Source organism: Typopeltis vanoorti, chromosome 4, assembly GCF_054136105.1.
Source record: "Typopeltis vanoorti isolate ZY-2024b chromosome 4, IOZ_Tvanoo_1.0, whole genome shotgun sequence".
Taxonomy (NCBI): Eukaryota; Metazoa; Arthropoda; class Arachnida; order Uropygi; family Thelyphonidae; genus Typopeltis; species Typopeltis vanoorti.
Window position 1 is genome coordinate 135,296,291 of NC_143552.1, and position 22,319 is coordinate 135,318,609.

The 22,319-nt window shown below is 33.6% G+C and overlaps 1 protein-coding gene across 1 annotated transcript in view; it reads right to left on the reverse strand.

Moving 5' to 3' along the window:
- Impbeta11 (importin beta11) overlaps window positions 1-22,319 on the reverse strand; it is a 277,003-nt gene that overhangs the window by 73,384 nt on the left and 181,300 nt on the right. The window contains exon 17 of the mRNA XM_090391468.1: window positions 15,337-15,501. Coding sequence (XP_090247594.1) covers window positions 15,337-15,501 — 165 coding nt within the window. The remainder of the gene's footprint in view (window positions 1-15,336; window positions 15,502-22,319) is intronic.

The window sequence follows — 22,319 nt, forward strand, 5'->3', positions numbered from 1 at the left end:
GTAGCTGACTTTTCGCTGTTCGCCCTGGTTCCCTGGCGAAAACAACGGGGACCTTGTTTAACTGGGCGACGCCCCAGCCGGCATGAAATTTTATCATGTTGTACCATCATTTTTTATTTTGGTTTAACCAATAAGAATACAATTTGGTCGGCTAAATCCCAAATTGCCAGCCCATCCTCGTCTGTTCAGTATCCAAGTAGATCCCCAACAGGGTGCACCACGAGAAGGTGAGGATTGGACATTAGGTCAGAAGCCCTGGTAGGTTCTCCGCATTCCTGAGTTCTCTCAGTTATACAGCTTTGACCCTTAAGCACCCCCTTATTCTATTAATCATCTTTATTAAAAAATTCTTAAACAGCACATAAAACCATTGTCATAATCCTGGTCTATTTATTTACATATTTTTCATGTCAATCCCATCCACAAAATGTTGGAAATCTATAACATATTTAGTGCTGTGAATGAGTTACTGCTGATTTTCATAACAAATTTATCATAGTAATTATTTAATTTGGTTAAAATCTCTTGAAGATGAAGAGATTTATCTAAGAAGATAACAATATTCACTTGGATAAAGAACTAAGGTTAATATTCATTAACAATATTAGAAATGATTTGAGGAGAATATCCAGCAGCTGTTTGCTGATAATGCACAACATGGGAAGCCAACAGTTAATAACGGTAATGTACAGACTTAAATATAAAGAGCCAATAGGCTTCATTTCGGTGATATAAACATTACAATAAATAACTTTTATTATTAAAAGACCAGAAGATAAATGATAAAATATATATACAAAGAGTCAAGAAGTTTCACTAGTCACTGTCTAGCATTTTCAAGGCTGAACTGGTGCGAGAACAATTGCATTGAGTTACGTTTAAAAAAACATACACTTTAGTAACCGTTAGGCCATTACATTTGATCATTCTGTTTGAAGGCATGCATGTGTTCGAAAGCTTCAGTCAGATACCGGTATATGACCACGTGTTTTGTAGTTGTTTGCATATTGTAATTCTGTTGAACTGAGAGAGATGATGAGATCTTTCCATATGTCTTTAAGAACAATGCCCTGATTTCTATTTAAATTATTGCCTGTGCATAATACCACAGCTGCTTCTTTTAAAGTTCTGTATCTGTAGTCATTCTCGATGTAAGGCATAGAACTGTTTTTCCAATCTATAACGTGATTTGATGTTGAGAAATGATGTGCTAAACCAGATGTGATGATTCTATTATGATTAACATCCACCACATGTTCCTTCTGTCTTATTTCAAAACTTCTCGAAGTCTGACCAATGTAAGAAAGGCCACACGTGCATGGAATTTCATATACTCCAGGACATTTGAAGAAAGGTACCTCATCTTTAGGTGATCCTAAGATTTGTCTGATCATGGTAGTTGGTTTAAAAACCACTCTGATGTTATGAGCTTTTAACATTCTTGTCAATTTTGTGGAAACTGAATTAATATATGGAATGACAGCTGTAGACACATATTGGGGTACTGTAACACGTTGTTGGTGGTTATCTTTAAATAGCCATTTGTTTAAAATGTTAGAAGGGTATCCATTAAGCAATAGAGTGTTAGATATTAGTGACAGTTCTCTCTGTACCTCTGTTTCTTTTGAAATCGACCTTAAGGCTCTATTATGGAGCATGTGAATGATGCTGTGTTTTTGTGATCTTATTTTGAAATAAGACAGAAGGAACATGTGGAGGATGTCAATCATAATAGAATCATCACATCTGGTTTAGCACATCATTTCTCAACATCAAATCACGTTATAGATTGGAAAAACAGTTCTATGCCTTACATCGAGAATGACTACAGATACAGAACTTTAAAAGAAGCAGCTGTGGAAATCAGGGCATTGTTCTTAAAGACATATGGAAAAATCTCATCATTTCTCTCAGTTCAACAGAATTACAATATGCAAACAACTACAAAACACGTGGTCATGTACCGGTATCTGACTGAAGCTTTTGAACACATGCACGCCTTCAAACAGAATGATCAAATGTAACAGCCTAACAGTTACTAAAGTGTATGTTTTTTGAAATGTAACTCAATGCCATTGTTCTCACACCAGTTCAGCCTTGAAAATGCTAGACAGTGACTAGTGAAACTTGTTGGCTCTTTGTATATATATTTTATCATTTATCTTCTGTTCTTTTAATAATAAAAGTTATTTATTGTAATACATCAGATCAAATATGTACAAATTAAGATATAAACATTATTTAAATTAAGGGGATATTAAATCCCACATTGTTTTAAAACCGAATAAGAAACTCAAAGATTGGAATCAGAGAGTTTCATGCCGAATATAGTAAACCATAAAAGTATTGGCGATTACTAGCATGAGCTAATGCAAGTAGTCCTAGTACGTAGTACAATCTTGGGAAACTCGCAGCAAAGGAGGTAACCTATACCCTTTGTTATACCTTTTCGCTATACCTTTTGGTATCTATTTGGTCTAGCTACTCACTGACGAAGCCTCAAAAAAGGCTGAAACCGGTCTGGGTAGTGACCTCCAACCATAATGTAATAACAGCATACATTTCCTAGGAAATGTGTTTTTACATTATGGAAAATACCAAGAATAGTGATCAGAACCTACCTCCTTTGCTGCGAGTTGCTCGAGATTGTACTACGTACTAGGACTACTTGCATTAGCTCACGTTAGTAATCGCCGATACTTTTATAGTTTACTATATTCAGCATGAAACTCTCGATTCCAATCTTTGAGTTTCTTATTCGGTTTTAAAACAATATGGGATTTAATATCCCCTTAATTTAAAGTAATGTACAGATCCTACAAGAGGATTTAGATAGATTGACATATAATAAATTTAGTTTAATCCTTTATCCAAGTGTGAGCAAACAAAGTTTGCACCTGAAAGTATCTTCAGGACTGGGTTAAGGTGGTACAACACCAGGGCAACTCCTTGCAAAGGTGGAATAAGCTACCAACACTCCTATCTCAGAATTTCCCATAACGCAAAACACATCTCCTTGCGGATATGTCTAATGTTATGCATTAAGGGAAGGGCCACTACCCAGACCAGTTTCGACCTTTATTGAGGTCTCCTCAGTGGGAGCCAGGCCCAAGTGGAGATACCTGGTGTTGTACCACCTTAACCCAGTCCTGAAGATACTTTCAGGTGCAAACTTTGTTTGCTCACACTTGGATAAAGGATTAAACTAAATTTATTATACTCTAACCAAGTGAAAAATAAACTTCCAACATCTTTCTCTAAATCCAGAGTAATTTATTAAAAAAAGGGTGGCACACCATCTGGCAACTCCTAGAGGTAGAGTTGACATTGCTAATGCTTCTGCCTAGTATCTCCACTTGGGCCTGGCTCCCACTGAAGAGACCTCAATAAAGGTCGAAACTAGTCTGGGTAGTGGCCCTTCCCTTAATGCATAACATAAGACATATCCGCAAGGAGATGTGTTTTGCATTATGGGAGATACTGAGATAGGAGTGTTGGTTGGTAGCTTGTTCCACCTTTGCAAGGAGTTGTACCACCTTAACCCAGTCCTGAAGATACTTTCAGGCACAAACTTTGTTTGCTCACACTTGGATAAAGGATTAAACTAAATTTATTATACTCTAACCAAGTGAAAAATAAACTTCTTCCAGATAGATTGACAATTTGGACAAAGGTTAATAACTGCCAGTTCAACCTGGTAAAGTATAAGTAAAATTTGGAATGAAAAGACTGCAAGCTGAATATGACATAGGGTGGAACTGGAATGCAAGAAAGTGATGAAACAGTTAAGGATTGCAGGGTGATGGGGGACAGAGAGTTGAAGTTTGGAGGACATCATATAACAGTGGGCAAAACAGTTCAAAGAATCACCTGGACATTAAGAAACATTGACTAGTGAGGATAAGGAAGTTATCTTGATTTATATGGCTCTGGTATGACCACATCTGGACTACTATGTTTCTTGGAAATGTGAAAGCTGTGGAAAAGATCCAGAGGGGCAAGTGACCAAAATGGTAATAGTCTGTGGATGTACATTATAAGGATAGACAGAAGATTTGTTGGTTACAAAATTAAGCTGATAAGAAATATCAACAGAAAAAAATGGAATATGATAGAAGCATATAGATTACAAAATAGGTTTTAAAAAAATACATTTATAGCATAGATTTTTAAAGAGTACTGCTGCCTTATATGCATATCTTCCCTAGTTGGAGGAAATACTGGCTACATTTCTAGATGGTAAATGTACTTCATAACCCAGCGAAATGCCACCACCTTGATTAATATAGGCATGAAGTGGCTTCTGTCATGTTTTGTCTCCAGAGTAGGGGCTGTGGTTTCTCTCATCCCCTTTCCTCTCACATGCAGTGCTGGTGGCTGGTCATACTAAACATACTGTTACTAATGAATTATGGAAATCATCTCCTTGATTTGGGAGTAAGTAAAGCAGTTTCTACAGACTGGCCACTGAACAGTACAAGGGAATGAATACAATGGTAATGCATCTGTTGGAGTCTTCTTGATAATATGAATAATCCTATTACTGCACAGACTCTACAATGAAAGATAACCAAAAAAATGCTAGCATCAGTGCAGTTACAAAAATTCTCCTGCAAAAAAAATTAACATTTTGTTAGTCACAAAAAACAAGAAAAAAATTGCAAAAAGTGACAAAAATATACTCCTAAAAAAAAAAACAAAAGCCAAAATTTCATTCAATAAAAATACTCCACATCCATTTTGTCAATATCTGCAGTATCAATACAAACAATACCACCACTTACAGGCATCAAAACTAGCACCTGCTATTCCTAAACGAACTCTAACAGCCTCTGCAACTACAGGTCACCTCAGTTATCCCAACTACATCTTGCATAATGCATTCTTCAAAAAAAGAGGTATGTGCTTTTGTCAAATCACACAAAAGCTACTAGACCTGGTCTTGCTTTTCAATCTGTCTGCCTCTAGATTTCCTTAACTCATTTTATAGCTATCATTTTCTGTTTTTTTGACTATTTATCTCAAAAAGTTGATTTCATGCAATCTAATTACCCAAACTGGCTCCTCTTCTCTAACTTCACAGATCAGATTGGAAGAGAAGTCTAATGATTTGCTATCAGTCATGATCTAATATAACCTGTTAACTACAATACTAAAATATAATCTTCAGCATTCTTCCAACACTCCAGACCTTAACTGACTCTCCCTCAGGATACACTGTAGATGTCTGCTCTCCTCTTGGCACTCTAACCATAATCTTATTGATGTCCTCTTTTCCACAAACAGATCTCCTTTGAGCAGTCTCGACTTCATGCCCTATGGCACTACAATGGTTCCAAAATGACCTCTAGAATTTTTTACACCTCTTTCTCATGGTTGGATTACTGTTTTTCCTCTCCTGATCCAAACATCTGCACTTAACCAAGAACCAAAAGAATCCCCATTGGAATGAGGGTCTTCTTCATTTCCACTCCACTGCAGACCTCTGACCTTATCCAAGCCCTGTCGAATGTCAGATCGTTCCCAATGTCATTAATGTAAAGACTGAATAATAGTAAACCAAGGACTGATTCTTGAGATATACCACTAATCACCATAAATCTTGCTAACTCATAAACCCCATACACCACTTTTTGATATGGGTTAGTCAACCATCTTTTTATCTAAGCTAATAGTTTATAATCCAATTTCATATCTTCTAACTTATGTAACAGCTTTCTATGTTGTATCCTACCAAAAGCTTTAGCAAAGTCAAAAAAGTATCATGGTGTAACCACTACCCTTGCTTCCCTTATGCATAACATTATTATAAATGTGAGCAAGTTACTCAAACATGACCTTCCCTTAAGACTCTCTGTCCATCCCCTTTCTGTATGATTTTTTACCAACTTTTCCAGAATCTTCACCACCACTCCACATATATTACTCTTTGCACCACCTTTGTGCAATTGGATTATCATACATTCTTTCCACTCTTGTGGAATCTTCCATATACCAAGACTCAAATTATACAGTGAGGTCAAACGTACAGCCAGTTCAGCTGAATACTCTTTTAGCGTCAATTCTGATATCCCATTATCCAACAGCTCTATTATCTTTTATCAATTCACATGATAACATTTATTCAAAAGGCATAAATTTCAACCTGAAAATTACAGGCCATTATCCATGGCAAATCGGTGAGCCATATGATGATTTTACATGAAACAATGCAAAGGCATAACTGAGGAGATATTGTATTATTAGTTATTAATTAACTGTATTATTAATTAAAACTAACTATGTGTAATTAAAATAAGCCTCCCATATTTTTGATAGAAAGAGGCAGTCATTTTGATTCAAGTTCTACTGGTAATAAGACCTTTATTTTTTAATTTTTTTCCCACTGAATGTCCAGTTTGTCCCACATATGAAAGACATTCACAAGGAACTTGTAGATGCAGGAAGAGCAAGAGAGGAACATTTATCTTTAGAAAATGGGAACCATGATGATAGTTTGTTCACTGGAATAAATGTAGCCACTAGATTGTACTTAAGAATTCTAAAAATTGATTCTAAGAAATGTATGGGATAGGGTTTCCTTACTGTTTCCTTGTTATTTGAGCTAAGAAATAGGAATCATAAAGATGTTGTGTAGTCTGCTCTGAGAAGCCATTGAGTTTCAGATATTGTTTGATGTTTAAAAGTTCTTGTTTTAGTTGTTGCATGTAGGGCAAATAACGTGAGCATGTCATAATGAAGTTAATTCCAATCTTTGGAGAAGGAATTTTCTGAGCCGATTGCCATTGAATGTTGCATCCAACGAAGGTAGCCTTTTGATAAATAAAAGTAATTAGTTTACCCGATAATGAGCAGAGGAGTAGGATGTCTAAGAAGAGTAATATTTTTTTTTCCCTATTTCCGTCATGAAATTAATTCTTGGTTGTAGAGTGTTTATGCTTGCTGGATATTTAATAGCTGATATTTCTCTAGTGTAATATTGGCATTTCCAGAGAAAACACAATGACCACTGAAACTGTTAATGCTATCAAATCAAGTTTAGTAACTATTCGAAATGCAAAAGAGACTTTGTTCTCTCTCTCTCCTTTCTTATAACTATAATATATATATATATTTTATTTTTTTTGTTGAGAGAAAGGGAGAATCAATTTACAATTCCCTAAACAATTCACATATTTTCTTAATTTTGTATTACTCAAATTAAGAATTTGAGTTCTCCACTAGTTCGCCAGCAATCTCCATCTCTAGGCATGAAACAGCATATAACTTCAATCTATATTCTGTGATACAAATATCCTGTAATCATAAGTCTACCACTGACACAGAATACTACCAAAATTAAACAAGTGTCCAAACCAGAACTATTGAGTAATAACTAAAAATTTTCCAGCTATTTAAAAAGAAAAGAAGATTAGGTAGTGATGTAGATTTACACACACACACACACACACACACACATCTTGGGGGAGAACACACTCCTACCAGGCGCATCCCTTGGGTGTTAGATGGGGGAAACCCAAATGGGTTGCTCTGAATAAAGAATAAAGAGCCATGGACCAAAGGATGTAGCAGAGGCATGGCAAGCTGGCTACATTATTATGCCAGTAATTTCCATGAGCCAGAGAAAATCTACAAACCAAGATAGTGCTACTGAGTACGGGACAGCCGATGCACCTACTCGAAGATCACATAGAGTAGGTGAGAAATCAGCAATGTGATCAGCCAAGGACGTGAAACACATAGCCACTCTCAACATAAGATCATTATACTGACCTAGAAAATTGCAATTAGTCCAGGAAAATTTTAAGAGACTGAAATGGAGTATTTTAGGTTTATCAGAGACACATTGGTGCAGAGATGGATTTATGGATTTACCAGAAGGAAGACTATACTACTCAGGAAGAAAAGATAATATACACAGAGAAGGAGTTGCATTATTAATTGAGAAGAAACTTACACACTCAGTATTTGAAATAAAACCAGTGTCTCCTAGAATAATCACAGCCAAACTTCAAGCAAAAGAAAAAGGTCAAACAATCAAAATAATCCAAATATATGCACCAGACAGTAACCATTCAGAGGAAGAAACAGAAACTTTTCTATGAAGAACTACAACAGGAAATAGGTAATTCCAAAAACAGAGAACTCATGATAGTGATGGGAGATTTTAATGCTAAAATAGGACAGTTCACAGCAGACAAAAAAGATGTGACGGGGAAATTTGGATATGGAGAGCTTAACGACAGAGGAGAACGATTACTCCACTTCTGTAAAGCAAACGATCTAATGATTACAAACACATTGTTCTATCAACGCCCTAATAATAAATATACATGGATATCCCCAGATGGTAATTTAAAGAACTGCATAGACTATATCATCATAAACAAACAATGGAAAAGATCAGTAAATAATGTACGAACATTAAGAAGCTTTGATTTCAACACTGACCACAAAATATTAACTGCCAAAGTGAAGATAAAATTCAACAGGAAAAACAATATCAGAAAAGAAGAAAACATCAACCTATCAAAACTAAAAGATAGCTCAAGCAGAAGTCGATTTTTAGAACAGATGTGCTTGAAATTAAAACCCTCCATCTTCCATAACAGCGGAAAATACTGGGAAGAAGGAAAAGAAACAATGTTATCAATTGCAAAAAGACACTCTAGGTGCCAAACCCAAAATAAACAAACAGTGGATAACCCAAGAAATCATAACTACAATAGAAGAGAAAAGAAAGGCCAAGATACTTGTAAACTAACCAAAACAATGAAGAGAATAGAGAAAAACACAGAGCACTAAAAAATAAAGTTGATAACCTCTGCAAAAAAGCCAAAGAAAAATGGTTAGAAGAAAAAACTAAGAAATGCAAAGCATACCAACAAAACAACCTAAAAGTCTTCCATGATACTATAAGAGAAATTATAAAGGAATTCTTACAAAAGCAGTAACAATGATAAACAACATGATGACTAAAACCAGAAATATTGAAGATATAAGAAAAATCTGCTCAAACCATTTTAAGACTATCTTTCACCAAGGACACAAACCTACAATGCCAACAAAATAGAAGAAAATAACAACCACCCAAAAATTTTACAAGAAGTAGTTCGATACGCAATAAAACAGATGAAAAACAATAAACACCAGGCATTGATACTATCCCTACTGAACTGTGGTCATATGGAGGCAGCACATCAATAGAATATTTAACAACCCTATTTTCAATAAAATACTACAAACAGGAGATATCCCAGATGACTGGAGAACTGGAAAGATCATCCCAATATACAAGAAAGGAGACGAAAGAGACTGCAGAAATTACAGACCAATCAATTTACTCTCCCACACCTATAAAATATTCGTAAGAATTATACAAAATAGATTAAAAAACACCTATGAAGAAATGATAGGCATAGAACAAGCTGGTTTCTGAGGAAACTATTCAACAATAGACCAGATGGGAAGACCATAAAGAACTATATTGTTGTTTTGTGGACTTTAAACAAGCTTTCGATAGCATCAACAGAGAAATCTTTCTTAAAGTTCTACTAGAAAAAGCAATAGACAAATATATAATACAGTTTCTGATAAAATATTACTCTAAGACAAATGCAATAATTAAAAAGGACACACTCACAACAGAACCTATAGAGATCCAAAAAGGAGTAATGCAAGGATGCACATTATCCCCATGCCTATTCAAAAAATATCTAGACAAAGTTGTAAAGAAGGCAATCAATGTCAATGGTTTAAACATAAATAATATCAAATATGTGGATGATCTCGTCCTTATTGCAAGAACCCCAAATGAACTACAAAGGTTGATAAACAAGCTAAACGAAACCTGTAAAACATATGACATGACAATAAATAAGACAAAAGTGATGAAAATAGGGAGGAACAGAACTACCATCTCAGCCACGCTAAATGGAGAACAAATAGAACAAGTAGACAACTTCATATATCTTCGATCAAAACTAACAGAAACAATAGATGAACTCAAAATAATCAAACACAGAATAGCGATAGGATGGATCATCATGGGAAAATTACAGAAAATCTGGAAAACAAACAAGATATCTAAGCAAGCCAAAATCAAATTATATGAATCAATAATTATACCAACAATCATCTATGGAGCAGAAGCATGGACAGTTAAGAAAAGAGAGGAGAAAAAAACTGCAGGCATTTGAAATGAAATGCTTAAGAAAAATAAATAGAACAAGTTGGATAGAAAAGAAAACAAACATCACAGTCAGACAAGAATTATTGTATAAAAAGACAATAATAGAAAAAATTAGAAAACAACAACTGAGATGGTTTGGCCACACTGTATGCATGGACACAGACAGACTTCCTAATGTCCTAATCAATACTTTTCCATCTGAAAAAAAATAAGACCCGGAAGACCAAGAATTATCTGGCTGAAATTAATAAAGAACATTTTGGGATGCAGAACATATAAGGAACTTTTTCGAACAGCAAGGAATAGAGAAGACTGGAAGATCCTGCTCAAGAGAAGACTCAACCCATCTTAGACGGAAGAGAAGAAGAAGAAGATATATATATATATATATATATATACACACACACATTTGTGTTATGTCAAGATTTCTGCAAACCTTGATATAACACAAATTTTATATAAGTTGGATTTAATTCACACCACCCGTTAATCACTCCTACTGCTTACATATTTACAGTATGTAACACTAGCACATTAACAGGTTTTAAAGGTTACATCTGTTAGTGGTTCCTTCACAGTATGCAAATTAGATTTCAATATATAATTATTAATGCAAAGTAATATAATATCTTATAAATGATATGAGAAAATAGAAAATAAAGGTTATTCTGGCAGTTTGACCTTCCTTATGAAATTATAAAGCCACTGAACAGTAGCTTCTTTTTTCTCTTTAATCTCTCTATAACAGGCTAAAGAATGGTTCTTAAATCTCTAAGGCTAAAGAATGGTTCCTAAATCCTTTGCAGCAACCATAACTTGCTGCAAAGTATTTAGAGCTTTCGATTGTACATCATTGAAAAGACCTTATCTTCACATGAAAGCTTAGCAGAATGTACTTTTGAACTTAGTCTTCCATCCACATAGTTAACACTTTTTCCATTCATAAATAGTATTAGAATGCTTTCTGTTATTCTTATTGAGTTTAAAGAGGCAGATATTTTCACACATTCCTTTATACAGGTGGCATCATTTACAGTTGTAATTAGTAGTGATGGTGTGAGAGTGAGATCGCTTCCTAGGGTAGTTAAAATTTGTCTATCTTTATATTTCTTTATAATTTTATGATCAATTTGAGGTGTTCTTATGCATGGGTTTACTTTTTCCACTCTTTCTTTTTTTACTCCACGGTGCATGCAACCACTAAAATTATTAAAGTGAATGAACACAAATAAACAGCCTGTCAGTTTACAACAGTAAACAAACACTGAGGAACATGCATGAGCCCTGCCTTGAGGGGAAGACTGCTGTTATATGGCATGCAAGTAATGTAGGTGTGGTAAGTAAAATTTTTATAACTCGAAATTTTTTCCATAGCTCTTTCAGGATAGCTTGCATAAGATGAATCCAGGTAAGTAAGGGTCTATTGGTCTGTTTCTTTTTTTGTTGTTGTTTTTGTTTTTTTAATCACCAGAGGTCAGGCTTGTAGGGTAAACAGCTAACTAAATTAGTAATACTTTATAAAGTGGTGTGCATTTTTTTTTTTTTTAATGTAGCTCCCACCCATATTACATGTACTTATAGTACATTTATAACATTGGTTTTATTACTAATTATATGAAGAGCCAAAGGCTTCATTGGGATGTAATATCCCTTTAACTTAAATAAGTTATGTCGCCGAATTGAAGCCTTTGCCTCTTCATATAATTAGTAATTTATTAGGACACCTCTTGGCAATTCTCATAGAAGAGATGCAAGTTCTGTTCGCTACAAACTTGGTATTATTAAGTAGGTCTACCTACTCACTGATGAGACCTCAATAAAGATTGAAACTGGTCTGGGTAGTGACCTTCTCTCATAATGTAGAACAATAATACAGCTCCTAGCAGCTAAGTTTACATTATGGGTAAATATCAAGAATAGTGATCGAAGCTTGCTCCACCTTTGATATGAGTTGTCTCAGCTTGCACTACCTAAAGGGTCAGTTGCTGCAGTATCTAGGTATTTGCTTACGCTTGGAATCGCCGAGCGTATATATATAGTTTCTTATTCGGCTAAGAAACAATATGGGATGTAATATCCCTTTAACTTAAATTGGGTTTTATTGATTTTATATATATTTTTGTATAGTAATGTAACTTTTTTCTTTGTATATACTGTATCCCAGATGATCTTAGTATGGAGGTTCATTTTTTTTATGTGACTTCCAATCAGGAAAGATTATAAACCTATAGTAGATTAGTACTGATAATGGGCTGAGGATTTTTTTTCTATTTTTATTAATTTTAAAATATTTGTATTATTTATTATTTTTTTTTACCCAATGTAGAAACCCTGCTCTAGAGACCAAACATGGAACTACTCTAGGTATTTAGATACAATATTTAGTGAAAATGGTAAATAAAATCTGGAAAGAGATAATAGAATAAACAAAGTCGGTATGATTGGTAGCCAACTGAATAAATCTGTATGGAATGAGAGAGAAGATAGGCCAAAACACTAAACTTAGACTGCATGAGAGGGTGTTTAAACCAATTTTAACTTATGGATTTGAAAGTTGGATTTAGAAATAAAAGAGCTGATCAAAGACTGTAGACCACAGACATAAGAGTTAAGAGAAAAATTAGGGAAGAGAACATATGACATAAATGGCAGAATCATATTAAAACTGAAGATACTAAAAAGGAACTTGACATTATTAGCATTCAAGAATATGTAAGCAGAGCTAATCTGAAGTACAGTAGTGAGGTCCACTTAAAACTAATGGGAAAGGAAAGGCTAAAAAAAAAAAAAAAAATAATAATTAAATGCCAGAAATGGTAGGAAAAAAGTACACCAACACAACTAAGATCGATGCAGTTAAAGGTACTTTAGAACACCAAAATTTTATGTGACCATGCTGGAGATGTGACAAATAAATTACCATCATCATCAAATTCCTGATATATATCTTAAGAGGTGTACAGAATATGATAGTACAACATGAAAAATTACATCATTACTAACTTCCTATCTACAATTTTCCTCTAAATCAGTCTGTTAGCTGTCAAGACTCCAACTTTTTCAGATCTTATATTTCTATCTTCTAAGGCAGCGCTTCCCAAACTGTGGGCTGCGGCCCCCTTGGGAGTTGTAGGTTTTGTTGAGGGGGGGGCATGAAATAATGAAAACAAATTTAAAATGTTTTAAGACTAAGTAGATTTTTTTTATTTTAAAAGAAACGCATTTAACTTTTATTATTTATTATTTCTTTTTTTGTTATTTTTTATATTTTAATGGAAAAATTCACACATTGGTGTTGGTTCACAAACTTTGCTTTCTGCGTATTTCGGCACTTAATGAATATTAGTAAATATTGCTTATTCGTATGTTTCATTTCAAAGCAGTGGTTAATTGCATTTACTTCGAATGCTCTTCAGGGAAGCTCCAAATCTTCCTCTTCCTTTCATCATGCGTTCGTAATCAGGGACTGTTGATATTGACTTTATATACATATCAAAACTCGTTTTATATTATCACTGTCATCTGAGCTAGTTTTCTGTTACCAATAAAAGTTTCGCATATGCTTCACACTGAAAAAAAGCTTAAACAAGTTCATGTGGGGAGATAGTAACTTGCTTGCAGTGGTAAACAACACGCCCTCCCTAACAGCCACTATACTGCAGAGGCAATAAAAACAAGTACTTTTATTATGCCAGTGAATGAGGTATGAGGAGTCTGTGTAATATATTTCTCAACAAATAGTGCAATTAGAGACAACTGGGATAAAAACACACTAATTAATGAATCACATGTCCCCTCATACAGAAACTATGCTGTATAGACTGAAACAAAACCATATGTTGCATGGGAAAACATAGTATCTAACTAAAAAAACTATTGTTATTAATTAGATGTGTGTGAGTTCATTTTCCCAAGGTAGCAATAAAATTCAACAGAACGTGTTAAAATTCGTAAAAGTGTTAAAACTAAGTAATATATATATATATATAATGAATGTTATGGCAGTTTCACATATGGAATTTGGTTGAAGAGAGTTAGCATTTCAACTCAATTGTCAGCTATGCTTTTATCTTTCAGTTGCGCGATCTTTTGTTAATACTGCACCAATCATATGCACGTTTTAATAACCTGCCTTTGCTGTCTGTTTCGCGTTAGGCTTAATTACCGTAAAGGGAGAAAAGTCACAAAAGAGAAAAATGTTCCTGGTCCGGGGATTCCCTTATTCAGGTAATATTCACTAATTTCATGTTATCAGTCTGTGGTGAGCCAGTATCGGTAAGTGGTGATATTATTTGGTCTATTCTACGTTAAAAAATTTAATCCTGAGATGGGTAAGTGGCTGATAAAAAAAAAAAAAATTCCTGTGAACAATCAGAAGAAAAAGACTCAAAAAAAAAAAAAAAAAGGACAGAGGCAAAAAATGTAATATATGCATTTATTTTTGCAATATTCGCTGTGTATGTTTTGTATTGAATATAAATACAATAAATATTATAATAATATATCTCTCTATTATGATTTTTTTTTGGAAATTTTATGTGAAATATTTTAATTTTTGCAAAGGGGCCCCGACATCCAGAAGTTTGGGAAGAACTGTTCTAAGGCACTTTTTACCGTATCAATTCCACCTATATCTTTCTCTGGGTCTTTTTCCTGCCAACCTGGCAGAGAACACTTGTGCTAATCTTTCCTCTCCCATTCCATTTAAGGCAAATAAATTAATATGGAAAAAAAAAAAAAAAATTAACAGAAAACTAGTAATAATACAAATAATGAAGTACTACCATGTATACAGTATACCCCTTGAGGAGGAAAACTATTGATAGAAAGTTCATAATAATATAAAGTTATTTGTATAATATTATCACATTATCACATCACATATTGGGAAGTGATCATTTTCCTTATTCATCTGTACCAAAGAAATATACAACAGATTTATGAAATAAATCTGTTGTATATTTCTTTGGTACAGATGAATAAGGAAAAAATTGAAAAAAAATCTGCATTACTTATACTAATCATGCTATGGTCCAATTTTATCCTTGGAGATTCCAAGAGAGCACTCTGTTGAAACATAAGCAGTTAAGCTTATATATCTTAGTTAAATCATAAGGAATGTTATGTAATATTTTCAGATATACCTGCACCAGGTGGACAAGAGTTGAAATAATGGCACATCGTAACATGTTATGGTCACCTGAAGTTTCCCACAGTAAAGGGAGGTAATGAACAAGTGCTGCTGCATGCGGCCTTATTTGACTTCCCACCCGTTCAATAATAAAGGATAGAACATAAAGAACAGTCATCTAGAAATAATAAACCAAGATAGACATGAAATTAAAAAAAATTTAAATATTTTAAATTATTAAGCATAATATGTAATTCAATCAATAATTACTCCATACATAATCAATCAAATGAAAAAAATGAATACAAATAAATTATATTCAAAAAGGCAAAATCATTATAGATATTTCTCCAGAAATATCTATAATGATTTATAATGAAAATTTTCCATGTTACTCCTCTAAATTAATATTAATTTTTTTATGGCTATATTGTCTATTCTTCATTAGGAGTGCCCCTTTTATGATGTCATTAGCTTTTTACTCAATTTTTAGGGCATTATTGATGTTTTAAAGACATAGATACATGGAGAATCATATAATTTTGGACATACCTTTGTAGGATGTTCCTGGTTGTCTTCTTTTGGAGCAGTATCAGGCATATAGCAATAAACATCATATACTACTGCTGAAACAGAAAGGAAGGGGGGGGGGGTTGGAAATGTGGAGAACTGCAATATAAGACAAAGGTATGGGAATTTAAAACCTGTGTTTCAAGGGTGTCTGCGAATTCTATCTCTTCTCTTTATCGGAATTCTTTTTCATCTCTCACATGGAGAGAAGATGCAATGAATAAGAAAACTCACTGACTATGTTATTGTTGATAGTGATGTTTTCTCTCTGGTGCAGGATACTAGAGTGTACAGAAGATGTGAAATTGGAAGTGATCACCATTTAGTCTTGAGCATGATAAATTGAATTTCATATGGAAAAGAAGAACATGTAAGAAAGTTTTAAAGCGAATAAAAGTTGAGCAGCTCTCAGATGTGAACGGTAGACTAAAATACATAAACATGATTGAAGAAAAAATGAAAGAGTTTGAGAACAGTAATCAAACCTTGGAGATTCAGTGGCAAGCTGTGAAGAAAACATTGATTGATTCAGCCAGAGAGGTATGTGTCGGGTTGTCTGCAAGGATTGAAAATTCAGAACTCCTTGGTGGACATAGGAAGCTATATAGGCAGTGAAGGAAAAGAAGAATGCATATCAAAAGTTCCTGGCAAATAAGTCAGCTTTTGCGTGTAGAGAACCTAGAGACAAATGTAAAAAAGCTAAACACAGTGTAAAACTAGCTAAACAAAAGTCATGGGAGGACTTTGGTAAAAACATAGAAAATAAATATTAAGAAGGTGGCAAGATATTCTGGAGGTTGTTGAAGAAGCTCAGAAATGAAGGAAATATACTGTTAAAGGAATTAGAGGTGATATGAAAACTGGAGAAAAAGATATCCTTGATGTATGGAGTAATTATTTTGAAAAACTGCTAAATGAAACTAGCAGTGATGACAGCACAGTGACAAAAAACACTGACCAGGCATGCAATCAGGAATACATATCCATACTTGAAGTAGAAAAAGCCATCAAGTCTGAAATGTGGAAAGGCAGCTGGAGTAGATGATATTGAATCAGAAATGTTCAAGTATGGATATATAAAAGTACTGCAGTGGGTGCACTGCATAGTTCAGAAGGCCTGGACAGAGGGATGAATTCCAGATGATTGGAATAGAGCTCTCATAGTGTCAATATATGAAAAGGGAAATAAAATTGAATGTGAGAATTACAGAGGTATTTCCCTACTGAGTATTCCTGGTAAAATTTATGCAAGTATACTTGTGAAATGGTTGAGAACGACTGTGGAGGGAAACTTCCTGAAGAATAAACTGGATTCAGGCTAAACAGAAGCTGTCAGGATCAGATTTTCACTTTACGATAAATGGTTGAAAAATCATGGGAACATAATAAAGATCTGTATTTAAGTTTTGTAGACCTGCAAAAGGCATATGACAAGGTGCAAAGAGAAAAGCTAAAGGGGCATTATATCAAGAAATACTTAGTGTTTATTTGAGTTGTAAGTCAGCAGCTAGAATTGAGAGAAGTATAAGAAGATGGTTTAATGTTAAATCTGATGGCAGACAAGGATGTACACTATCCCCTCTGTTATACATTATCTATATGGATCACATTATGAAGAAAAGTGATACTAAATCTGATATCAAAATTGGAGATGTTAATGTCAGCTCTTTGCTTTAATACTGCTAAATAAATCTGCTACAAGTCTGCAAGATTCCCTGACTAAATTGGATAACCGTTGTAATAGAATGAAGGTCAGCAATAACAAGACAAAGACAATGAAAATAGGCAGAAGCATTGAAAATATCAACTGCATTGTGAATGGAGAACCTATAGAACAAGTAAAACATTTTAGCTACTTAGGCACGATTTTTAGTGAAGATGGTAAATTAAATATGGAAATAAACAACAGGATCAACATAGCTGGTATGGTAGGAAGTCAACTGAATAAATTTATATGGAATAAGAGAGAAATTAGTCAAAACACTAAATTAGCTGTATACAAGGCAGTGTTCAAACCAGTTTTAACTTATGGATCTGAGAGCTGGGTTAGAAGTAAAACACTTGACCAAAGACTAGAGACAGCAGATATCAGAGTCCTGAGAAAGATTAGGGGCATTAATAGCAATATCATATTAAAAATAAGGATATTAGGAAAGAACTTGTCATTGTTAGCATCCAGGAATGTGTTAGCAGAGCTAATCCAGGTGGTATGATCACTTAAACAGAATGGGAGAGGAAAGATTAGCAAAACAGGTGTTCTCTGCCAGGTTGGCAGGAAAAAGACCCAGAGGAAGACCAAGATGTAGGTGGATTTAGAAGATAGAAATATAAGATCTGACAATGTTGAAGCCTTGACAGGTAATAAATTGATTTGGAGAAAAATTGTAGATAGGAAGTTAGTAATGATGTAAATTTTTCATGTAATACTATCATATCCTGTGCACCCTTGAGAATAAATGTCAGGAATTTGACGATGATGGTGAAATAGCCAAAATCATTATATTTAAATATTCTTGCATTCAAAATTTTTAAATATTGCTCACATCTTTGATATAAGAAATTTTTTATAGTATTGAATATTTGCAATATTTAATAACATCGAAAAAATTAAACTCAAAAATATTAAAAATTAGATGAAAATAACCAATTTTGAATTAAAAGATCTTTGTAGAAATATAAGGATCAAAATTTCTATTATAATGATTAACATTTTTGGTATACAGCAATCCCTCAATTAGTGTGGCTAATGCGTTCTTTAAAATTGGAGCATTAATCGAAAATGCACTAATCGAATATAATAACCTATGGGAAAAAGTATAATTCATTCCTCAATTTTCTTTTTTAACCTTAATTTTTTTATAAAAGAATTAAGGTATGTCTCAGGGCCTAGTTAAAGGAAAATAACAGAAAGACAATAAAACATATTCAGAATATAAATTTTATTATTCTACTTCTTAACAAGGAATTGAGCTAACGTAGTTTGGCAGGCATTTTGTTTCCTTTTTTCATACAACCGACGGTATGGCCCTATTGCCTCTTCCACTCTTCTGCAAATTTTACTGCTTCTCTCTTCATCAGGGTTAGCCTCTGACCATTGCTTCTTAAAAACTTCGATTGTACGAAAAATATTTTAAAATTGTTTCTGTGAAATCTCTTATGGTTGACTATCAGTGGTTAAATTTTCTTCATATTCTTTGGGATCTTCTCACTGTGCATATAAATTTAGCAGGTCAGAATCACTCAATTCTTCAGAATAAGATTTAATTAACTCTTGGACGTTATCATTGAAGAGGAGAAAGAAATGATACGAATTGATGCCCAATACGTGAAATCATGTGCTTTATAGATAAAATTTTCCAACTGTTATACAAGCAAAATAGTTACCACTTTAAAACCTACAATGATCATAAAAGAGAAGTTAATTTTCCGATGTGTAATAATAAACAACTCATCCCAGAAGATGGACAGATTACCCTATTATCGGAATGGATTCTCCTTTTTGTGACATGAGCAGAAGTGTCGAAGGGTCTCGAATCTGTGTGCGTACTATAGCAGACGACATAAATTTTGGAGGTAAAAATTTGGAACATAGTATACATAGTGTACCTGGAAGTAGTGCAGTATGCCATTAAAAATAATTGGGACTCTGTAGACCACACTCAGAACAGGATGGAAAGTAGAACATTTTTGCCATGGTATTGTTTAAAAAATAAATTTAAAAAGTGTTATATTCTTATTTTATTAATTTGCAAATTATTAATAATTATATCTTTCACACAGTTTATGTTAAGGGTATCTGCCATATCCAAATATGAGAATATTTAATGGAAGCCATGAACAACAGGAAATGAATATCAGACATACAGAAATGTTTTGAGAGAATTTGGAGAGAAGGGCAAAGCTAATAATAATGATAAGTACCTCATAGATTTCTGTGCAGGACGTGGACTAATCATCACTATGTGTACAAATTCACATAGAGAGAACCTACAAGAAATAAGAAAGGTCTTATTGACTGTATTATTGCTGATGTAACATTGTCATGTGAGTGCAGAGGAAGAATATATATATATATATATATATATATATATATATATATATATATATATATATATATATGGGATTTCAATTGGAAGTGATCACCATTTGGTCTTGAGCAGGATAAAAACGAATTTCATGTCAAAAAGAAAAATATATGCAAAAGTTTTAAAAAGAATGAAAGTTGAACTTTTGGTTGGCAAGGTGAACTCAAATATACAAATACTATTCAAGAAAAAATGAAAACATGAATCAAATCCAGAGAAACACTGTCAAATGTTGAAGATAGCACTGACTGATTCAGCCAGAGGAATATGTAGTGAAGGTATGTAAGGATTGAAAAAATCAGAATTCCATGAGGACTCAGAAAGTTAAAGAGACAATCATTGAAAAGAAGAAAACATTAAAAAGTCTTAACAAGTTAGCAGACATGTGCTCTAAGAGTATACAGAGAAAAATATAAGTAATCAAAGCAATGCGTAAAACTAGCTAAAAAAATGTCGCTGGAAGATTGTGTTAAGAATATAAAATGAGTATCAAAAAAAGATGGGAAAAAGCTCTGGAGGATATTGAAAGAAAAAAACTTAGAAATGAAGATAGGAGTACCATAAAAGGAATTAGAGATGGTAAAAGAAAAACCTGAAATGTGAACAGGCAGCTGAAATAAATGATGATCAACCAGAAATGCTCAAATATGGAAGTATATGTTTTGGCTACAATGCATAATTCAGAAAGCCTGATCAGAAAATCATATTCCATTCCAGATGACTGAAGTAAAGCTCTCAGAGCACCAATCTATAAAAAAGGGAAATAAAACAATGTTAGTAGTAAATTTCTCTAGAAATTTACCTTATGAGTGTACCAGGTAAGAATTATGCAAGCAAACAGTGAGAAGAATAAATTGGGTTGGGTCAAATAGGGATTGACAGGACAAGATTTTTACTTTAAGATGGATAGTCAAAAAAATCAGAGAAATGTATCAGAATCTAAATTTTGCAGACCTAGAAAAAACATATAACAGGGTACCAAGAGAAAATCCTATTCAAAATTTTACAATTATTGTATAAATGGGGCATTATATAGAGCAATACATGGTCTACATTTGAGTTGTAAGTCAGCAGTTAGAACTGAAGGAGATATAGGAAGATGGTTTGATGTAGTCAGGTGTGACTAGTGTGTCTCATGCTTGTTTCAATATTTATATGGATCACGTTATGAATGAAAGTGGCATTTGTTCTGATATCAAAATTGAAGATGTTAATCAAAGATCTTTATGCTGATGATGATGTTATACTCTTAAATAAATCCAGTACAAGTCTTCGAGATTCCTTAAGAAAACTGAATAACTGCCATATTGAATAATCAACAATAAAAAGAAAAGAACTAGATATTTATAATATAAATAAAAAGATCAAGGAATATATATATATAGAGAGAGAGAGAGACCAGCAACAAGGTGCAAAGACCAGTGAAGCCAGAACAGGCAAATGCCTATTCCTTGAGGAGAAGGAGAAGAAGAAGCAATAAAAAGACACGCTATGAAAAGGCAAGAACATGGAAGACATCACTGCCTAAATGGAGAATCTACAGGAATAGTAAAATATTTCAGCGATTAGGCACAATTTTTAGTGAAGGTTGCAAATGAAGTATGGAAAAAGAAAATAGTATGGTGGAATTAAATGAATAAATTTATATGAAATAAGAGAAATTAGCCAAAGCACTTAGACTATACACTTATGGATCTAAGAGATGGGTTAGAAATAAAACACCTGATCAAAAACTAAAGACCACAAAAATGAGAGTTATGAGAAAAATTACAGAGTGAACACATGGTATTAACAGCAGAATCATATTAAAAAATGAAGATATTAGGAAAGACATTGTTAGCATTCTGGAATAAGTAGAGTGAATCAAAGTGATAAAAATGATTCACTTTGATCAAATCACTTTTTGATCAAAGTGAATCATTTCCTCTCCCATTTTGTTAAAGCAGAATGGGAGAGGAAAGGTTAGAAAAATAAGTCTTTGATGAAAGGGTTGCAGGAAAAAAGATCAAGAATCAGATGAATTTATGCAGTTAGACGTGCTTAGAAGGCCAAAATATAAGATCTTATTCACAGCTTCACTGACAACAGTATTCTTCATCATTTAATAAACCCTGCAGTACCCTAATGTTAGATGCCTCAAGATCTTCCATAATCAATGACTTGAATACTGACCTCCTCAACATCCTGAAATGAGGCGTAGATGACTTAGTAAATTTCCATGCCAAAAAAAACAAACTCAAGCCTGCCTTATTACATACAAGGAAAATTCTACCTCATTCCCTCATATTTCTGATTATGCTCCAGTTTCCTTTCAACATTAACTTTCTCTTCTTGAGTTGAC